We start from the raw sequence: 15384 nt of genomic DNA on the forward strand, positions 1-15384 counted from the left end.
CCCAGCTGGGAATAGAGTGCGGTGCCTCATACTGAACTCAGGAAGATATGTGCTGTAAACCCTGACAGGACCTGTTAGAGGGAGAACAATCCTTGTCATCTTGAGAGGGACAGTCATTAGCTGATCATAAGTCCAAGTGATTAGCTGGTTTGATTTGGACAGATTAAGGTAAAACAAAAGAAAAGATCCCCCTAGACAGAATGGCTCCTGCAGTAGCCTAAAGTCTGGCTGTAAAGAACCCAGTGTGCCTTAGTGTACAAAGCTGGTACAGAGAAAGGCTGGAAACTCTTCCTCAGTTTACCTAGTAGAAGCTGGCTGGAAGATAACGTTGCACTGTCTGATATATGATGACTGCCATGGATAATGTGTGACATGGAAGAAGACGGTACCAGATGATGGTACCCGCTGTGCTCTGGAGACCACAACTAGCAGGACGTCCTGACCATCTCCTTCTCTAACTCCTTTCTAATGTGAAGACCTTCCTCCTTGTCCATGAATAGGACTTGAATCTGCACTGCAGTGGAGTGAAACATCTTCCTGGAAGCAGAGGAATGCTGGGTAGCAGTAGAAGGTTGTTACCTAGAAGGTTGTTGCCTCTTAAAGGCATCTGCCTTCGAGAGAGTGAGACAGTACAGAGTTATGCGATTAGTTTACATGAACCGAGCTTTGGCCAACACATGGCTGATTCTGGGCACGTGTTTTTTCAGCCCTGGAGGTGTTATCTCCAATTTTATGAGAGATGCAGATTGCTTATAAGCTGGTGGGATGTGATCTTGCCACCCTGTCAGCTCAGTTTTTCATAGGCACTGAGGCAGTGTTTGTTTCTATGATGTTTGAATTTGCCTTCAGGAAATGTTCTTAGCGTCAACAACAGGAAAAAAAAAAAAAAAAGGTTGAGCCTGTTTTTCCTTCTGCACCAGTGCTTCAAAGAGGAGCTTGATTATATTTTTTCCAATTAATTTTCTTCTCTTCTGAACTGTAACCTCTTAAAATTTGATTGAAGTTGAAATAATGGTTAGTAGCCAAAGGAGAGAGCTAAAGGGTCAAAGAGCAGGCTTCTTGGCTGGGAGAAACACTGTCATCTTTCAGAAAATTTCTAGCACTGCACCAGCACTTAAGTGGGAAAGAAGATAAGCAAGCCAGTGTTCTGGGACACTAGCTGAATAGCACAGCATTGCATTACAGGTAGGCACTTCAGTGCAAGCTGTAAGAGTGTGTATTCCCCCCCTTTTAGTGACCTGGTGTCTTTAGAATAAGCAAAAGTCAGTAACTTGTTTTTTGGTTCTCCTCAAGGCTATTCAGAAATGGGCCTGCGCAGGGGGAAGTTCACTTTCAGAGATTCTATAATAGACATAGGAAGACCTTATATGGTTGAGTTCTGTCCAGAAACAGCACATTACTCCACGGGCTGAAGAGCTAGGCAGGTTTCATCATGAAAATGATTCCAAAAGGGCTCACTTGGTCTCTGGCAAAGTCCTGGAAGATGCTACCTTCATATAATGATGGAGCAGATTAACCACAGCTGCTAGCTGTAGTTTCATCCAAACACTTATTCACTGACAGATTCCTTTGACTGAAATAAAATGTTAAGGAAAATTGTTACAAAAAGGAAACAAAGGAAGTTCAAACAAAATTAGAAAAGTGATGACACTTGCACGATTTTGATTTTCTATTTTTGTCAAGAGGGCGGAGTAGTTATTTTTCAAAGGTCTTTCTTACTTCTTTTTTTTAATTTTCTCTTTATATCTTTTCTCTTATGAGGCAGGAGAACATCCCAAAGTGGGGGAAAGAGCATCTTAACCTGAAAGGAAACAAATGCCAAACCTCCAAAAAATCTATTTTCAGGGGGTTTTGTTCTTTAAGTAGAAAACCTCTGTCAGTTTTTAACCAGCTTCAGTATTTATTTTTTCTACTTTTTGCTCTCCATCAGGCAAAGAAAGGAGCTGCTTCTGTTTTCCTGTAGCCAGCAGCAGCCCACAAAAAAAGAATTTTTCATTTGCTTCTGGAAAATAAGTCAATTAGGCTGAGGTCTTAAGTTTTAAAATGAAATAATGAAGAAAGCAACAAATCCTGAGGAAACTGCAGGAAGAAAAAAACGCAAAAAGAGAAAAAAACCTTTCCTGCAGGGATCTATAAGAAACTGTGGACAAATTTCAAACTGAAATGAAACCAAACACACACTTCTGCATCTGGCCAGCATGCTTGGCTAATACATAAGCATCAGCCCTGGGGTTATTATATCATTTTAAAGTCAAGAAAAGTAATTACTGTTTCCTAAACTGATTAACTGTTCCTTAATGTCAGTGCTCAGAGAGTCATGCTGATTTAATCATGTTATCTCTTTACCTCCAGAGGAAGTATGCGCTCCATTACAAGATTGCTCTCATCATAAACTACCTGGGGCACTGTATATCAGTAGGGGCCCTTATAGTTGCCTTTATGCTTTTCTTGTGCTTGAGGTGAGTAATCTGTTTGCATGCTTCTAACGTGGCTGGGTGTGTGACACTTATTATCGGGTTACTCGAGCCCTCTAACAAAGCTGTCCAGATTGTGTATGGCCCTGTAAAATGATCGTGGCATGTATGCTCCCAAGCATGTACACGGTTTTATTGACGGATGCAGTGGATGAACTGTAATGATGGCTTCCGTGCTTAGGACCCAGAGCCTATTTGTATTCAGGAAGAAAACGGTGCATGATTTATTGATGCAGTAAAAACCCTGTGAGCACACAGAGTGCTTCATTAAGGGAAACTGGGATTTCAGTATGTCGAGTTTCAAGTTTTGGGGGCAAGTGTTCTTCTTCCTAAGGCTGTGCATGATAACACAAGGTGTTTTGCATTCCCTGAGAGATAAGGGCCAGAGCTAGACCCAGGGAGGTGAAATGTAACCTTTCCATTGTGCTTTCACTTAACTGCAATTCTTGCCCCATTGAAGAACTTAGAAGTTTGTTTAAATAAAAGCTAAGTGAGTAAGAGCTTTATCTCCACCAGTGGTCATTGAAACTACATGGAAACTCCTCTCTTCCCTGGTTCACCGGTACAGAAAGGAGTTTGTGTGTCAGGTCACATGGATATCTCAGTGAAAAGAAAGCTTGGGAAGAAGAGAGAGGGCTGCAGGCAGAAAAGGAAGGACAGCAGAGAAGAACACTGAGTGGAAGTTAATAGGCAGATGTGCATCAGACACTATCACATGTTTTCTACGTGTGTATGGAGGCTGAATCACAGGAATAGTTTTCAATAAGAATGACCTGGCCAGAGTATTTCTGTATTATTTGTGCTGTCTTGTCTAGGAAGATTCAGCTTGAATTTGGACTCAAATGCACTATGTGCTCTGGAAGAATTATCCTTGAGACAAATGTTGTAATTATAGCAGAGGAGAAAGAGGCTGAAGAGGGCCCGTAGGACTGCCACATGGTGATAGATAATGGTTTCAGCAAAAGAATTACTGCTTTCCTAGAATGGAACATCTCTGTGAAGGCTTATGTTAAGTTTTTCTCTTGAGCAGTCGTAATGAGAGGGTCTTTTTTATCAACAACAGGAATTTTCTTTCATTCCAGCCTCTCTAAGCAGAATAACCTACACTAATGAGGGGGAAAAAAGCTTGGAACATTCAGTGGGAACGTTTCAGATCTATGATTTTAAAACTAGTTTCTACCTTTTTACTGTGCACATGATGCTAATTCCCATAGTGCTGGGAGCCCTGAATTAATTTGCACTGAATAAAGAATGCAAATTAGTCATTGTAACTAATTTTGATGCTGAATCTTTTATAAATACTTAAATAAATAAAGCAGGAACAGTTAGATAATATGGTATAAATGTATCTATCTTTTAACATTGAAGTAGCCCGTTTGATCTCTTTTCAACTGTTTCTGATAAATGAACTCTGACTTCAAGGTTTAAGTTTTGCAGTCAGTTTCATCATTAGAAAGGATTGTAGCATTTAGATAGTTCCGTGTACAGGCCCCAAATTAAGATATTCCATTTTCAAGATGCACACTGCACCCTGCAGAATAAATCTAGTGTCCTGATATAGTTGTCCAGCCAGCGTGAGCCACCTCAGTCTCTAAGAGTTACACGTCTTTGTCACACATATCTCTGCAAAGTATCCCAAAAGCTAATCAATTCTGATCATTAGAGTCCTGTTATTTGGGGCTTTTCTTTCTGTTTTAGTCTAGATGGAAGAGGGCATCTAGTAATTACGTGAAGCGGGACAATGTGTGTAGTTCCTGGCTAAAAGAAAGGTAGAAGACCGAGAAGGCTAGATCTGATATTTCCATATCTCTACCCACAGTGGAAATCTATCAGCTCTTCATTCCTGTCCCACCAACCTTCCTTATTCCATGGTGCCTACTAAGGGTGAAGAAAGGCTCAAGAAATACAATTACTCCCTATTTTTAGGCTTCCCACTTGTCGTCTGCCTGATTTTCCTTTACTCTGTAAGTGCAGATGGAGGAGGAATAAAGGAATAGACTGGAGCACATCTGCTGCATTGGAACATAGCTGTGAGAAAGCCTGAGGAATCACGCTGGTGGTTTTAAGCAACAGATAAATATCTGGCTGGCATGGCAAAGAGCATGTTGCTTTGGCGATGGGTTAGTGAGGTGGATGTTCTGCTTTTGGAGATAGGCCTCACCACTGCTTTTGCTGGCCCAGCCCAGGTACCTGTTGCAACAATAGGAAGTTTAAATTCTCAGTCCTGCTGGCGTGGGAAGGGGAAGAACTAGATGTATTCCTTATTCTTCCAAATATGTCCTGTGTCATCTTGTCATCAGTTCCCATCTCCCTCAGTTCCTTATGCACCTCTGTCCTCTATTCATAATGATCCCCCCCCACCCTAATAGAAATGATCTGTTGTCTTAAACCCTAAAGAACTTTGCACCGAAAGGTATTTTGAGGGGCAGAAAGCTCAGATTGAGCAGCAAGCAACGAAAGCATATGAAACGATCTGCCAACCATATTTCTGTGGTGCCAGGAGATCCCAGCAGAGTTGAGAAGGTAGGAGAACTGAGCCGGTGATTGCCTTCTACTGCTAAGATCTCTTCCATCTTTCTCCAGTTCTGTGGCTTATGATCCAGTCCTTCTTCCTTGACTGTATGAGGAAAAATAAGCCAGTAAACTTGCATTTAACACTTAAAGGAAAAAAAAGTGAAGCCCAATTTTCAGGAAAGGACTTGATTTTCTTTGGCACACTGAACGACAATGATTCATTGAGATAGCTTCTAAAGGGCTAAGTCAAGGATGATTCCTCAAGGTCTAACTGTAGGTGGTCTTAGAAGTTGTGAAAGCCTCACTATCCTTACAAGGCAAGACATAAGAAACAACAGCAACAAAAAAGAAGAGTGCTGAGAAGGAAAAATTAAGAAGTTTTGCATACACCAAGTGTACTATAGAGCAGCATTCATACCTAATGCAGGATCGGGAGAGATTTGCTCAATGCACTTCACATGGCATTGGTATAATGTATCTGCACTGCTGTGAAGTGTGTGCTCCTCATTAACAGTAAAGGTTTAATTCATCTGTCAGGTGCCTACAGGCAGTTCCTGTTGGCGTGGCTCTCAGCCACGATCACATTCTGGTTTCTGATAAAGCAGAAATTTTCCGTAGGAGGAATTCTGCTAACAGTAACACTATTCGAGCTAAAAAAAAAAAAAAAAAAAAAAAGAGGCAGAAAGAAAAAAAAGCATTTCTTTTGAATGATATTTTTCCTTTCCTGTTGCTCAGTATGTAAAACCTCAAATTGCTGTGCCTTGGCTTTTTCCTCTATCAGCATCAGCCTCTGAGGTGGAAAGCGATTCCTTGTAAAACTCTTGTCTTGTTACGAAACACTGTAATGCCAGCCATGAGCTAACTAGATTCAATCAGGAGATCTTTTATTTGTGCAGTAATGACTGAAGCAAAGGCTTTTGCTACAGGAAGACAGGTGTTTGTTCTGGGGAACATCTAAATCCCCGCTGAGTTTGGAACTCCACAAAGAAGGAGGGTGCTAGAAGGAGGGTAGGCTGAGGATCGGAAATGACAAGTCCTTCTGCTGGGTAAAGGCAGCTCTGAAAAACCACACAAATGTGTTCTCACAGCGTCTTTTGTCACTAGTATGATGGTAATGAAGGCAAATAAGGACGTGAGGGAAACTTTGCTTTCCTGTTTCCCCTCCGTTAATCTCTTCCTATTTCCTCTTTAAAATATCTGATATTTCTCATGAACCTGAGGAAGTTGCCCTCTCCTTCTGCTGGTAACATCTAGATTGCCTAAATCCTATCTATTTTTTTCTCCCAAAGACTGAATTATTTTTTTTCTCGAAAGAACATTTTCACTTTTTCCTTTTTCTTTTAACCAGCTCCCAGGTTTGGGGAGTGGGAGATCCCATTGTCCTTTTTCCTCCCCTGTTCCAGGTGCCTCTGAACTGCCTCTTGATCTTCAGTCTTGTGTGTATTTGGTGAGACAGCTGCTGCAGGTCCCTGTTAGTAAGGATGAAAGAGCTTGATTAAATGCTTTGTAGAAACCTGTCAGAAGAAATGTAGAGCATCCGTGCAGAGCAGGTTTCATAGAGTATGACATCTATCAGAGCCAGCACTGGGTATTGGTAATATATCACGTGGGTAGGTGAGCTGCACAATTAGTAGAGTTGCACTTAAAAGTGATGTGATATCTGATGTGATTGGAGCAGAGCAGGCTCCAGCTCTAATGCACAGTTATCCTGTACATATCTTTCTATTATGGAGCAAGGAAAAGAAGAGTCAATCCCAGGACACAGCATCAAGTAAAATAATTAAGGAATCCATTTGCATGTTAGTGCTCTATTTTCTCTCTCGGATCCTGGCTTTCCACCTAGCCTTGTTAAGTCTGTTTCATCTGCCAGTTAGCACAGCAGGGCCTTAAATGATGATTCAGGTACATGGGATGTTTTAAACTTCACTATAAATACTGGTAATGGTACAGCATTGTGTTAAATAAGTGGATGGTAATGGCTGTTGATTTGGAGACAGAACTCTATCTGTGGTAAAGTTCCTAACAGCAAGGCAGGAATGAAAATGAATGGAGCTCTGTAAATAAGCACACATGCAATGAGATACTAAGTGGTCTTCTTTGAGAACAAAACGTCTAAAGTGTTTATACTACTTGACACCATCTGAAATGCCCTGTCTCAGTGTCTAAGGACAGCAACAGGTTTCTTGTTGACTAGCCTTAGGCCAGTGTCTTTGCTACCCGCTGTCTTTACTCGCTCCCCTCTCATCTCGTATTTATATCACTTGTACTTTAGGCTAGGTACTTTATACAGAGCCTAGAACAGAAACCACGGATGTAAGCAGAACCCTCATGTACTCCTGGAATAGTACCACTAATTAAGAGCGTGCTCAGAGAGCTATATTCTTAAAATATGGGAGGTTTCATAAGCTGCATCTGAAACAGTGGTACTGTAGCCTAGCGATACGAAAGCTGGCAAGAAGTATCATTGCTGCCTATAAATACAACACTATTGGATAAACTTTAGAAAGAGAAGAGCTACTTACAATCAAGGACAATATTAATGTAAAAAGAAATGGGTATGGACGCTCTATGAATAGAGGCCTGAGTGGATGTTAGAGGATGATTTCTAATCAACAGAGCAGCAAGCTTCTGGAGCAAATGTAATGGAGGAAAACTTAACTTGGAGTTTTAGACTAGAGTTTCAGTAATTTATGAAGGACTGTTTGACTCAATGTCTTTGCTGGCCTGGGCTTTGAAAGCTTAGGATTCCTTGTACCATCCTGTACTTGAGATATGTTCCTGTTGGTGTATTTCTGTCAATGCTAAGATTTTAGCCGCAAGGATGTGTCTTTGGAGACAGACGCTAACTTGTTTAAATTCAGGTAATAGAACTGCTCTATGTAGGATTAGATCTCTGTTAATTAACAAGCTAAAATCCATTTGTGCTCTATTCAACCTTTGTTGTTGATGATGAATAAATGTATTTGGGGCAATTCTTGCAAATTTTCCAATATCTCAGAGGGGTACAGAAAATAGAGTTTTCTCTTTGCAGTTTTTGTTGTCTGTGTTATACGTGTATCATGCACAGGAGCCCAGATTACTTCAAAAAAGAACACATCCTGAGGCATCTCTGGACAGGTGAATCAGAAAATACATTTTCAAACCTGAATGTTTAGAGTTATCCGCTAGAAATGCACATTTAGATGTTTAAGTACTAAATGGTTTGATTTTGAGTTTTCTCCAAGGAATCACACATCCGTATCCCTCACAAAATCTGATGTAGTTGTCCAGCAACCAGACACCTTCTCTTCTGTCTAATCTAAATGATGAATACTGCTACATCTTATTACTGTGTCAAGTAAAGCCCAGGAGATGTGGAAAACCTCTGATTTGAATCATCCTTATATGGAGGGTATATACTGCTGCTGGCATATGGACTGTCTCTGTGTTATAAAAGTAGCAGCTTCCTGTGGGAGGTGCCCAGCTTGAGCTACAGGGGAACATTTCCACCTGGCCAGTGATCACCATGAAGCTGATAACAGCCAGAGGAAGCATGAGAAGGAGTGGGAGGTGGCTCCCACCTTGCAGAAGTTTATATTGGTACAGGTTTGATGTGAGGAAGAAGAAGAAGAGGGATAGGAAGAATCTTCATCTCTCGCGGGGATGGAGGGAAGCCTTCTCCTATGTAGCTTGGTGCAGAGCAGGTTTGTGTAGGCACTTTAGCTGGGGAAGTTTAGAAATGGAGGAATGAATATTTGAACAGCAGAAGAAGAACCCGGGTTATAAATAATTTTACATGATCTTTCCTGAATTCTTTCTTTGCCAAATACACCAAAATGATGAAATACTCCACACCATATTTTGACAGAAATGAGGCCAAAGAGAGTGTTAACAGCAGCATCAGTGCCATTGGCTTTCCTTGTGTTGTTTTATCTACACAGTATCTGCAAAGGAAGATAATTTAATAAACATTTGTTAATTATATTATAAGCAAAAAAGCCCATAAACCTTGAATTCCCTAGCTGATCTTTTAAACTGTTTTTCTTTTAGATCTTTTGTGTATAATCCCACAAGAGGATAATAATAAATAGTGTGAATGCACTCATACATTCCCCAAACAGCAGCTGTAAGCCAGATCAACCTCCATCAGCTCCCAGTGTCTGACTTCTTTACTGCTAACTCTAATTTGGACAATCCAGTAGCAGTGGTCACCCTTCACAGCAAACATTCCCCCTTCCACAGTCTGGGCTTACAACTACAGCTGGTGTCAACAGGATAATATCTTAGATAAATTTCAGAGGGAGGTAGCCACTTATCGTGTCCCTGCTACTCAAAAGCTAGTTTGTTATGAGAGGCTACATCAGACCTGGGCTGCAAAGAAGCTCCTATTAGAAAGATACTCCACAGCCCCATTTACAGTTTGGTTCAATATGACTGGCAGCAACCTCCATTTAGCGAAGTGGATTCAGGCATATTCCTAAAGCTCCTTCAACCAGCTAAACCTCAAGCATGTGCTGTACTAAATGAAGACTCATATTTCTGACTTAGTCATTCAGTTGGTCCCTGAGAAAATACACTGAGGGGATTTCTCCAGTGGAAGAGCAATCCAGACTGGAGCCATGTTCTTAGATGGGAGTACCCTGTGATTAGGTTTCAGTTAGCCCGTATTTAACCATGTAGTTCTCAGGAGCAATGCTTCTCCTTGTACACGGACTAGGACAAGGGCGCAGGCTGATGCACTGTCTTGTGGTTATCCATACTGTTTATTGTCAGCACACTCCCAGGCAGACTGTGACCTGTGCTGGCTGGCACTCTCCCAGATGATAGTATCAAAGGCTGGGTTTTCCAACAGACAGTATGACTGCAGTCGTTTGGGAGAGAGCTTAGGTGTGTGGATGCTAGCTATGCAACTCCAGTTGCCACAGAACCAAGGAAAAGGCTCTGCCAAGGGGTAGATCTGGGTGGATGTGGACATTGAGTGCCATTGGGAAAAGGGGAAGCAATTCCGTTGGTCAGCCATGCGCTAAATAAGTGTTGCCTGGGAATTTCCTTTCACAGTCTCTATTAAGAGAGTGTAAGAGAGTCTCTATTCTTTAGTGACCCCAATCTTTTCAATTTTAAATTCATCATTTTCTCTTCCCTTTCCTTATTCCTAAGCATTTCCTGTTTCAGTTGTGCCATTCTTACAGCTCTTTTGGAAGTTAGATTTGTGCATTTCTTCAACTGTCTAAGACTGACTGTACAGAAGACTGAGCCAGAATCACCTCAGCAATGTGCAGGGAAAGGACAAGATACAATGATCAAAAGTTGCAGAAAGGGAAATTTCAGCTGGAAAGAAGTAAGACATTTTTCACCGTAATTATGGTCAGGCATTATAGCAGGGTCCTAGAGAAGCTGCTGAATCTGTGTTCTTAGAGACTTGACAGGACAAGTCCCTGGCAAACTTCATGCTGGCCTTGCTCCGAGCAGGAGCTTAGACTAGACCTCTGAGAGTTCCTTCTAACCTCATTTATTCTGTGATTTATCCAGACTTCAGACTTCATTAACTTCATTATTATTATTTTTTTTTTTTTTACAATCATGTAAGGAAAAAATGCCGTGAAGACTTTCACTTTAAGCCAGTAAAACTGTAATGACAGGAAGCACAATAAAGTGAAATAAAGGGAAAGAATTCCTTGCTTTCATACGCTAGCTCTTAGAAGACTTTGCAAGAGAGTTGTATAATCCTCCTTGCCTCTGAATAGAGTCTTTCAGTGTAGCTGGTTTCTGTGTCTACCATTTGCTTTTGGGCAGGTCCCTACAAAACCTAATGTTTCCTGTTGCTGTCCTCTCCATCACAAAGCAGGTCCAGCCCTGCTTTTCTTCCCTGATCAGGGGTATTCAGTTTGGGACAGCTGAGAAAGGTTGGAGTTACTATTTCCCTGATGCTGAAAACCAAAGTGACTTAAGTCAAGGTTACCCAACAGCAGAGCTGGGAATAAAACTCAGTTCTCATAAATTTTGGCTCTTGTAGCTCATCCTGCCTCTTTGCTCTCTCAGCAAATCAGTGATCAGGAGACTTACCTTCCGGCCGCAGCAACATCTTCCCACCAGGCAGCACGTTGCTACAGTTCTCTTCTTGTGAGAAATCTGTTGTTCTGACACATCTGGCCCAGAGGGTGACGTTGTCCTGGAAGGCTTAGGACCCTCATGCTGCTAATCTGCACTCATCGAGTGCCTGTGTAGGCAGGCCCTTGTCTGTTGGATGACTAGATGCTCCTTTCCCTCAGGTAGCTGAAATGTTGTTCCTGGGTGTTGGGATGTCAGTAATTTCGAAGGGTTGCCCTGTGTCCATTTGTGTCTCCCTGTCACGAGCAGCAGTTAGTACAGTCTCTCTCAAGCAGAGGTGATACTTCTATATGCCTTGGGCTAACTCTGATTCCTCCATAGGGAAGGAAATCTCCTTCTCCATGCCTCAGTGGCATTCGTTGGATGTGTCCCCTAGGGCCAGTTAACATGTCACTATCTGAGGGCTGTTCTTGACCTCTGTTCACAATGCTACACGGCCATACAGTGCTAGGGACAAACACTGATGACAGTGAATGGAGTCAGTTCTGTCTTGTCCTGGGGCTGTCCTGCCTGTGGTCCTGTTCTGTGTAGTGTTTTCTGAAGCCTTTCAAACCCCAGAAATGTCAGTGGTTTAAGCCTTTGTGGCCAAAGCAAGCAGAATTCCCTGTGTCCTGTGATTAAAAGTTGGCGTGAATGCAAGAGAAATAAGCTTTAGAAAAGGCATAGTGGAGCACAGATGGCTCCACAGTGGGTTTTTTGGGGGGGGTCTAAGTACATCCTAAACACTGATGGAAGTAACTGCTTCTCCTCTTCACCTCAGCATTTTGTCCCAACCCTCCTATTGAAGCCATTTTTTTCTTATTGACTTTTGTTTTTTCCCTTGCAAGTGCCCCTTGCCTTTCATGTGGGAATATTTGTATTCTCCTAGGCAACTGCCACCAAGAAGCTCATTTCCTTGCCAACTTCTCCAGCTGCTTTTCCCATTTGTGAGCATTAGGAGTACCAGAATACAGGCATTGATCGATGAAGATCATGCAGGGGAAACCATGAAGACCTCAGGGGAGGCCTCCCTGTCGATGAAAGCAAATAGGCCATAACAGGCACACAGCCTGGGAAATAGTTTGCAGTTAGGTATTCTTCCCACACTATGCCATTTATGGTTTGTCAGTGAGCTTTGCCTGTCCTAGAAAAGACTGAGGGAGAATCATATATTTTTTTTAAGTATTGTCCAAGATTGCCCTTCCTGCTTGTTCAACAGTTATGGAACGGGAAGGACTCCAGGAAAGTGCTCTTAGATTTCTCCTGCCAGCTATTTTCAGACAGGCAGTGGAACAGAAGTCTTAACTGAACATCCTTATTAATAGAATACTACATGAATTAATAGAAGGTTTCCAAGCACCTTTAATAAAGTTATCATTTGCAATTAATTCCATGTAGATGATTCTACTAATTCAGCTAGCTTTTGACCATGCTGGCACATTGTTGTGATTGCTGATGTTAATTATTTATGTCATATTTTGAATCAGAAAATAATAGCTCTGCATATCCCAGAGGAAAAATAACACTGTATGGATGGAGTGAGAAGAAAAAAACATGAATCAACAGGAAGGTTATTTTGAGTTTTACCAGTGCTATTTTAGAAACCCTTTTATAGATACCATTCCTAAATCAGTGAGGCCACTTGTACAGAAAGAAATGATCGTGTTTCATGCTTTTTCAGGCTTCAGCATTTCCCAGATGAGAAGAATGAATTTTCTAATTCTCTGCTTTATATATACATTCATACAATTGAGGTCATTTCACTGAATTAATTAGCAAAGTGTCCTTTCTCTTCCAGCAGGCAGAAACTCTTTCTACGCCTCTGTGACACAGGCTACAGTCAACTGTGGGAGAATTTTGCGTTCTTTTCTTTTGCAGCTATTGTTCCTAACATGGAAGCCCAGTTATGATGTACCACACAACAAGCAATTTGGAATGCCAGTGGTATATCAACCCAGAGAATGACATTTGGGTTTGAAGCACGGTCTATTTTCAGATTAGATAAAGAGGTCATTATATATAATTTCCCACCATACACCTGTTTTTTGATTTACTAATTAGTAGGGCCAGCAAAAGGTATGTTTGCTTTCATCTTAATGGCTTCTTTGTGTCTAACATTCTACTGCAGAGCTGAAGCTAATGCCTATTATGGGGCTGTGTGTGTGTGTGTGTGTGTATGTGTGTGTGCGTATGTGGTGAGTGGAAGGCATTTGTTCCCAGATGATGGGCCCTTTTTTCAGTCAGTATCCCTCTGAAAGCCTTACCTATACTAGATAATGATAATAACGTTCACTGGCAAAGGCTGTAAGCAAAAGCAGCTTTCTCAAGTGGTCAGGAAGAGATCTTTTCCTTGTTATATCAATAGACTTTGCTGCACTCCTCAGCTGTTGTGCCCTGCAGCCTCCACGCACTATATTAACCGTATTGTTTCTCCCTTCCCAGCACAAATCTGACATAGCTATTTCTATATTTCTCTTACCCTTGGTTATGAACTGCATTACCACCACTGCGATTTCTGTGCTTAGTAGTAGTTAGGATACAGAAACAAGCGAAAACCATGTGCTCTTTACATGGCCTGTCTACAAACAAAAAGAAACTTTAGGTCTCTAGTTGGGGCTTTTACTAAATGAAAAGGAAAAGGAAAAATTAAAAAAGAAAAAGAAAGGAAAAGGAAGAAAGGAAAATGTTAAAACCATTCTGTGCCTGGTGTCACCTCAATGCCTGAGCCACTAGAAAACTCTGTAGCACTTTCAAAGGTGTTTTTCCTCAGCCTGACTGTACTGGTGTTTCCATTAGGATACTAACTGTTCTTAACACCAGAAGAGCAATAGTCCAGAAATCACAAAAGCGCTTGCTATGCCTCACCTGTTTGTGCTGCTTTGCCAAGGCAGTAATGTGGCAGGGAATGTGACTGGGGCGAGGGTGCAGCTGGGAAAACAGAAGGTTTGCTTTGTAGCCTTTTCCACCTTGCTCCATTAGCCGCAAAGACATGAAGCTATTTAACAGATCAAAGCATCTACTTATTAGCTGTGTCATACAAGGAGTGTCTCAGAACGGGAATGGGACCATGGTGCTGAGTTGCTAATACCCAAAGTATTTTTACTATGCTATAAGCCTATACTTTAGGCTTTTCCTAAAGGCAGTGGAACATGGGAGCCAGCTGCCCATATTTCCAGTCCAAAACTTCATCTGACAAGGCTGATAGCCTCATCTTCATAAATTCCAGCTGCTGGCCACATTGAGGCATATACTTAATTTTAACACCAGGAACACATCTTCCCTCAGCACAGCATGGCTTTTCCAAACAGAGAGAGGAGTCTCCATCATCATGGTTATCTGTAAAGCCTGGGATTTCCCAACAAAAACAGACCTTCTTGCTCTTGGTGGTGATCATTTTTAAAACAAGGTCTCTGTCCCTAGCAGCTTGCAATCCAAACAAAAGCCGATGGCAGATGGGCAAAGAAGAGGAAACTGTGAGTAGAGAAGTAGCAAGGAGGGCAGAGATCATGAGGCCAACAGATGCTGAGGTTATCTTTATATTTCCAAGTCACAGAAAATAATGTGATTTTTGAGGCCTGGAACCTCACAAATATGTAGGGAAAAGCTCTTCTTAGGAAGTGAACCAAAAAGTCTGCAACTATCGATTTGGTTCTATTTGCCTCTCTGGCCAGTCTAATGTCCTGCTCTGTGTCTTGTGAGGGACTTTTTTTTTTTTTTTTGGTGGTGAATTTAATTATATTCCAGAATTTGCAATGATTGAACTATATCTGAAAGATGTAGCAAGTTTTTTTTTTGTTTTTTTGTTTTTTTTTTTTGCCACTGTTTTATTTCTCTTCGTCTGGAAATACCTTTAGGTGGCGAAGTACTCTGGATCTGTTTTGTTGTTAGAGCTCTCAAAAGCAATTAACTTCCATGCCAGCAATTCTACAGTCTGGCTAGAACTTCCTCAGTTTCTAGTCTCTTGCCTCCTTCTTCCCCTAAAAGTGGTATTTCAAACTCCTTCCTTAACCTGCTAATCCTTGACCAGAAGGGAGTGAACAAAACATCTAGATGAACAGCAGGCAGCCACAGAACACTTCTGTGCAGAATGATCAACAGAGAACAGACCTTAACAGCATGTTTTAAAGTCTGTCTAAAGCTAGATGGATTCCTGGGGTATTTTAGTTCATTTCAGCATGAACGTCAGTAGGTGCTGGCTGCCTAGTTTCTTGGAAAGCCTAACCATGAACCTTTCCCTTTTGTTAGAAGTGAAGTTCTCAAAGTGAGACATGTCCCTGCCAGGTTCCCTAGTAGCACAGGTTACACTGAGAATATTGCTGTGATTTTGTAG

The 15384-nt window shown here is 41.6% G+C and overlaps 1 protein-coding gene across 3 annotated transcripts in view; it reads left to right on the forward strand.

The window, feature by feature from the left end:
- CRHR2 (corticotropin releasing hormone receptor 2) overlaps positions 1 to 15384 on the forward strand; it is a 164436-nt gene that overhangs the window by 97383 nt on the left and 51669 nt on the right. For all 3 annotated transcript variants that reach the window (XM_068934146.1, XM_068934147.1, XM_009669182.2), the window contains one exon: positions 2353 to 2459. In XM_068934146.1, coding sequence (XP_068790247.1) covers positions 2353 to 2459 — 107 coding nt within the window. The remainder of the gene's footprint in view (positions 1 to 2352; positions 2460 to 15384) is intronic.

Source organism: Struthio camelus, chromosome 2 (assembly GCF_040807025.1).
Source record: "Struthio camelus isolate bStrCam1 chromosome 2, bStrCam1.hap1, whole genome shotgun sequence".
Lineage (NCBI taxonomy): Eukaryota > Metazoa > Chordata > Aves > Struthioniformes > Struthionidae > Struthio > Struthio camelus.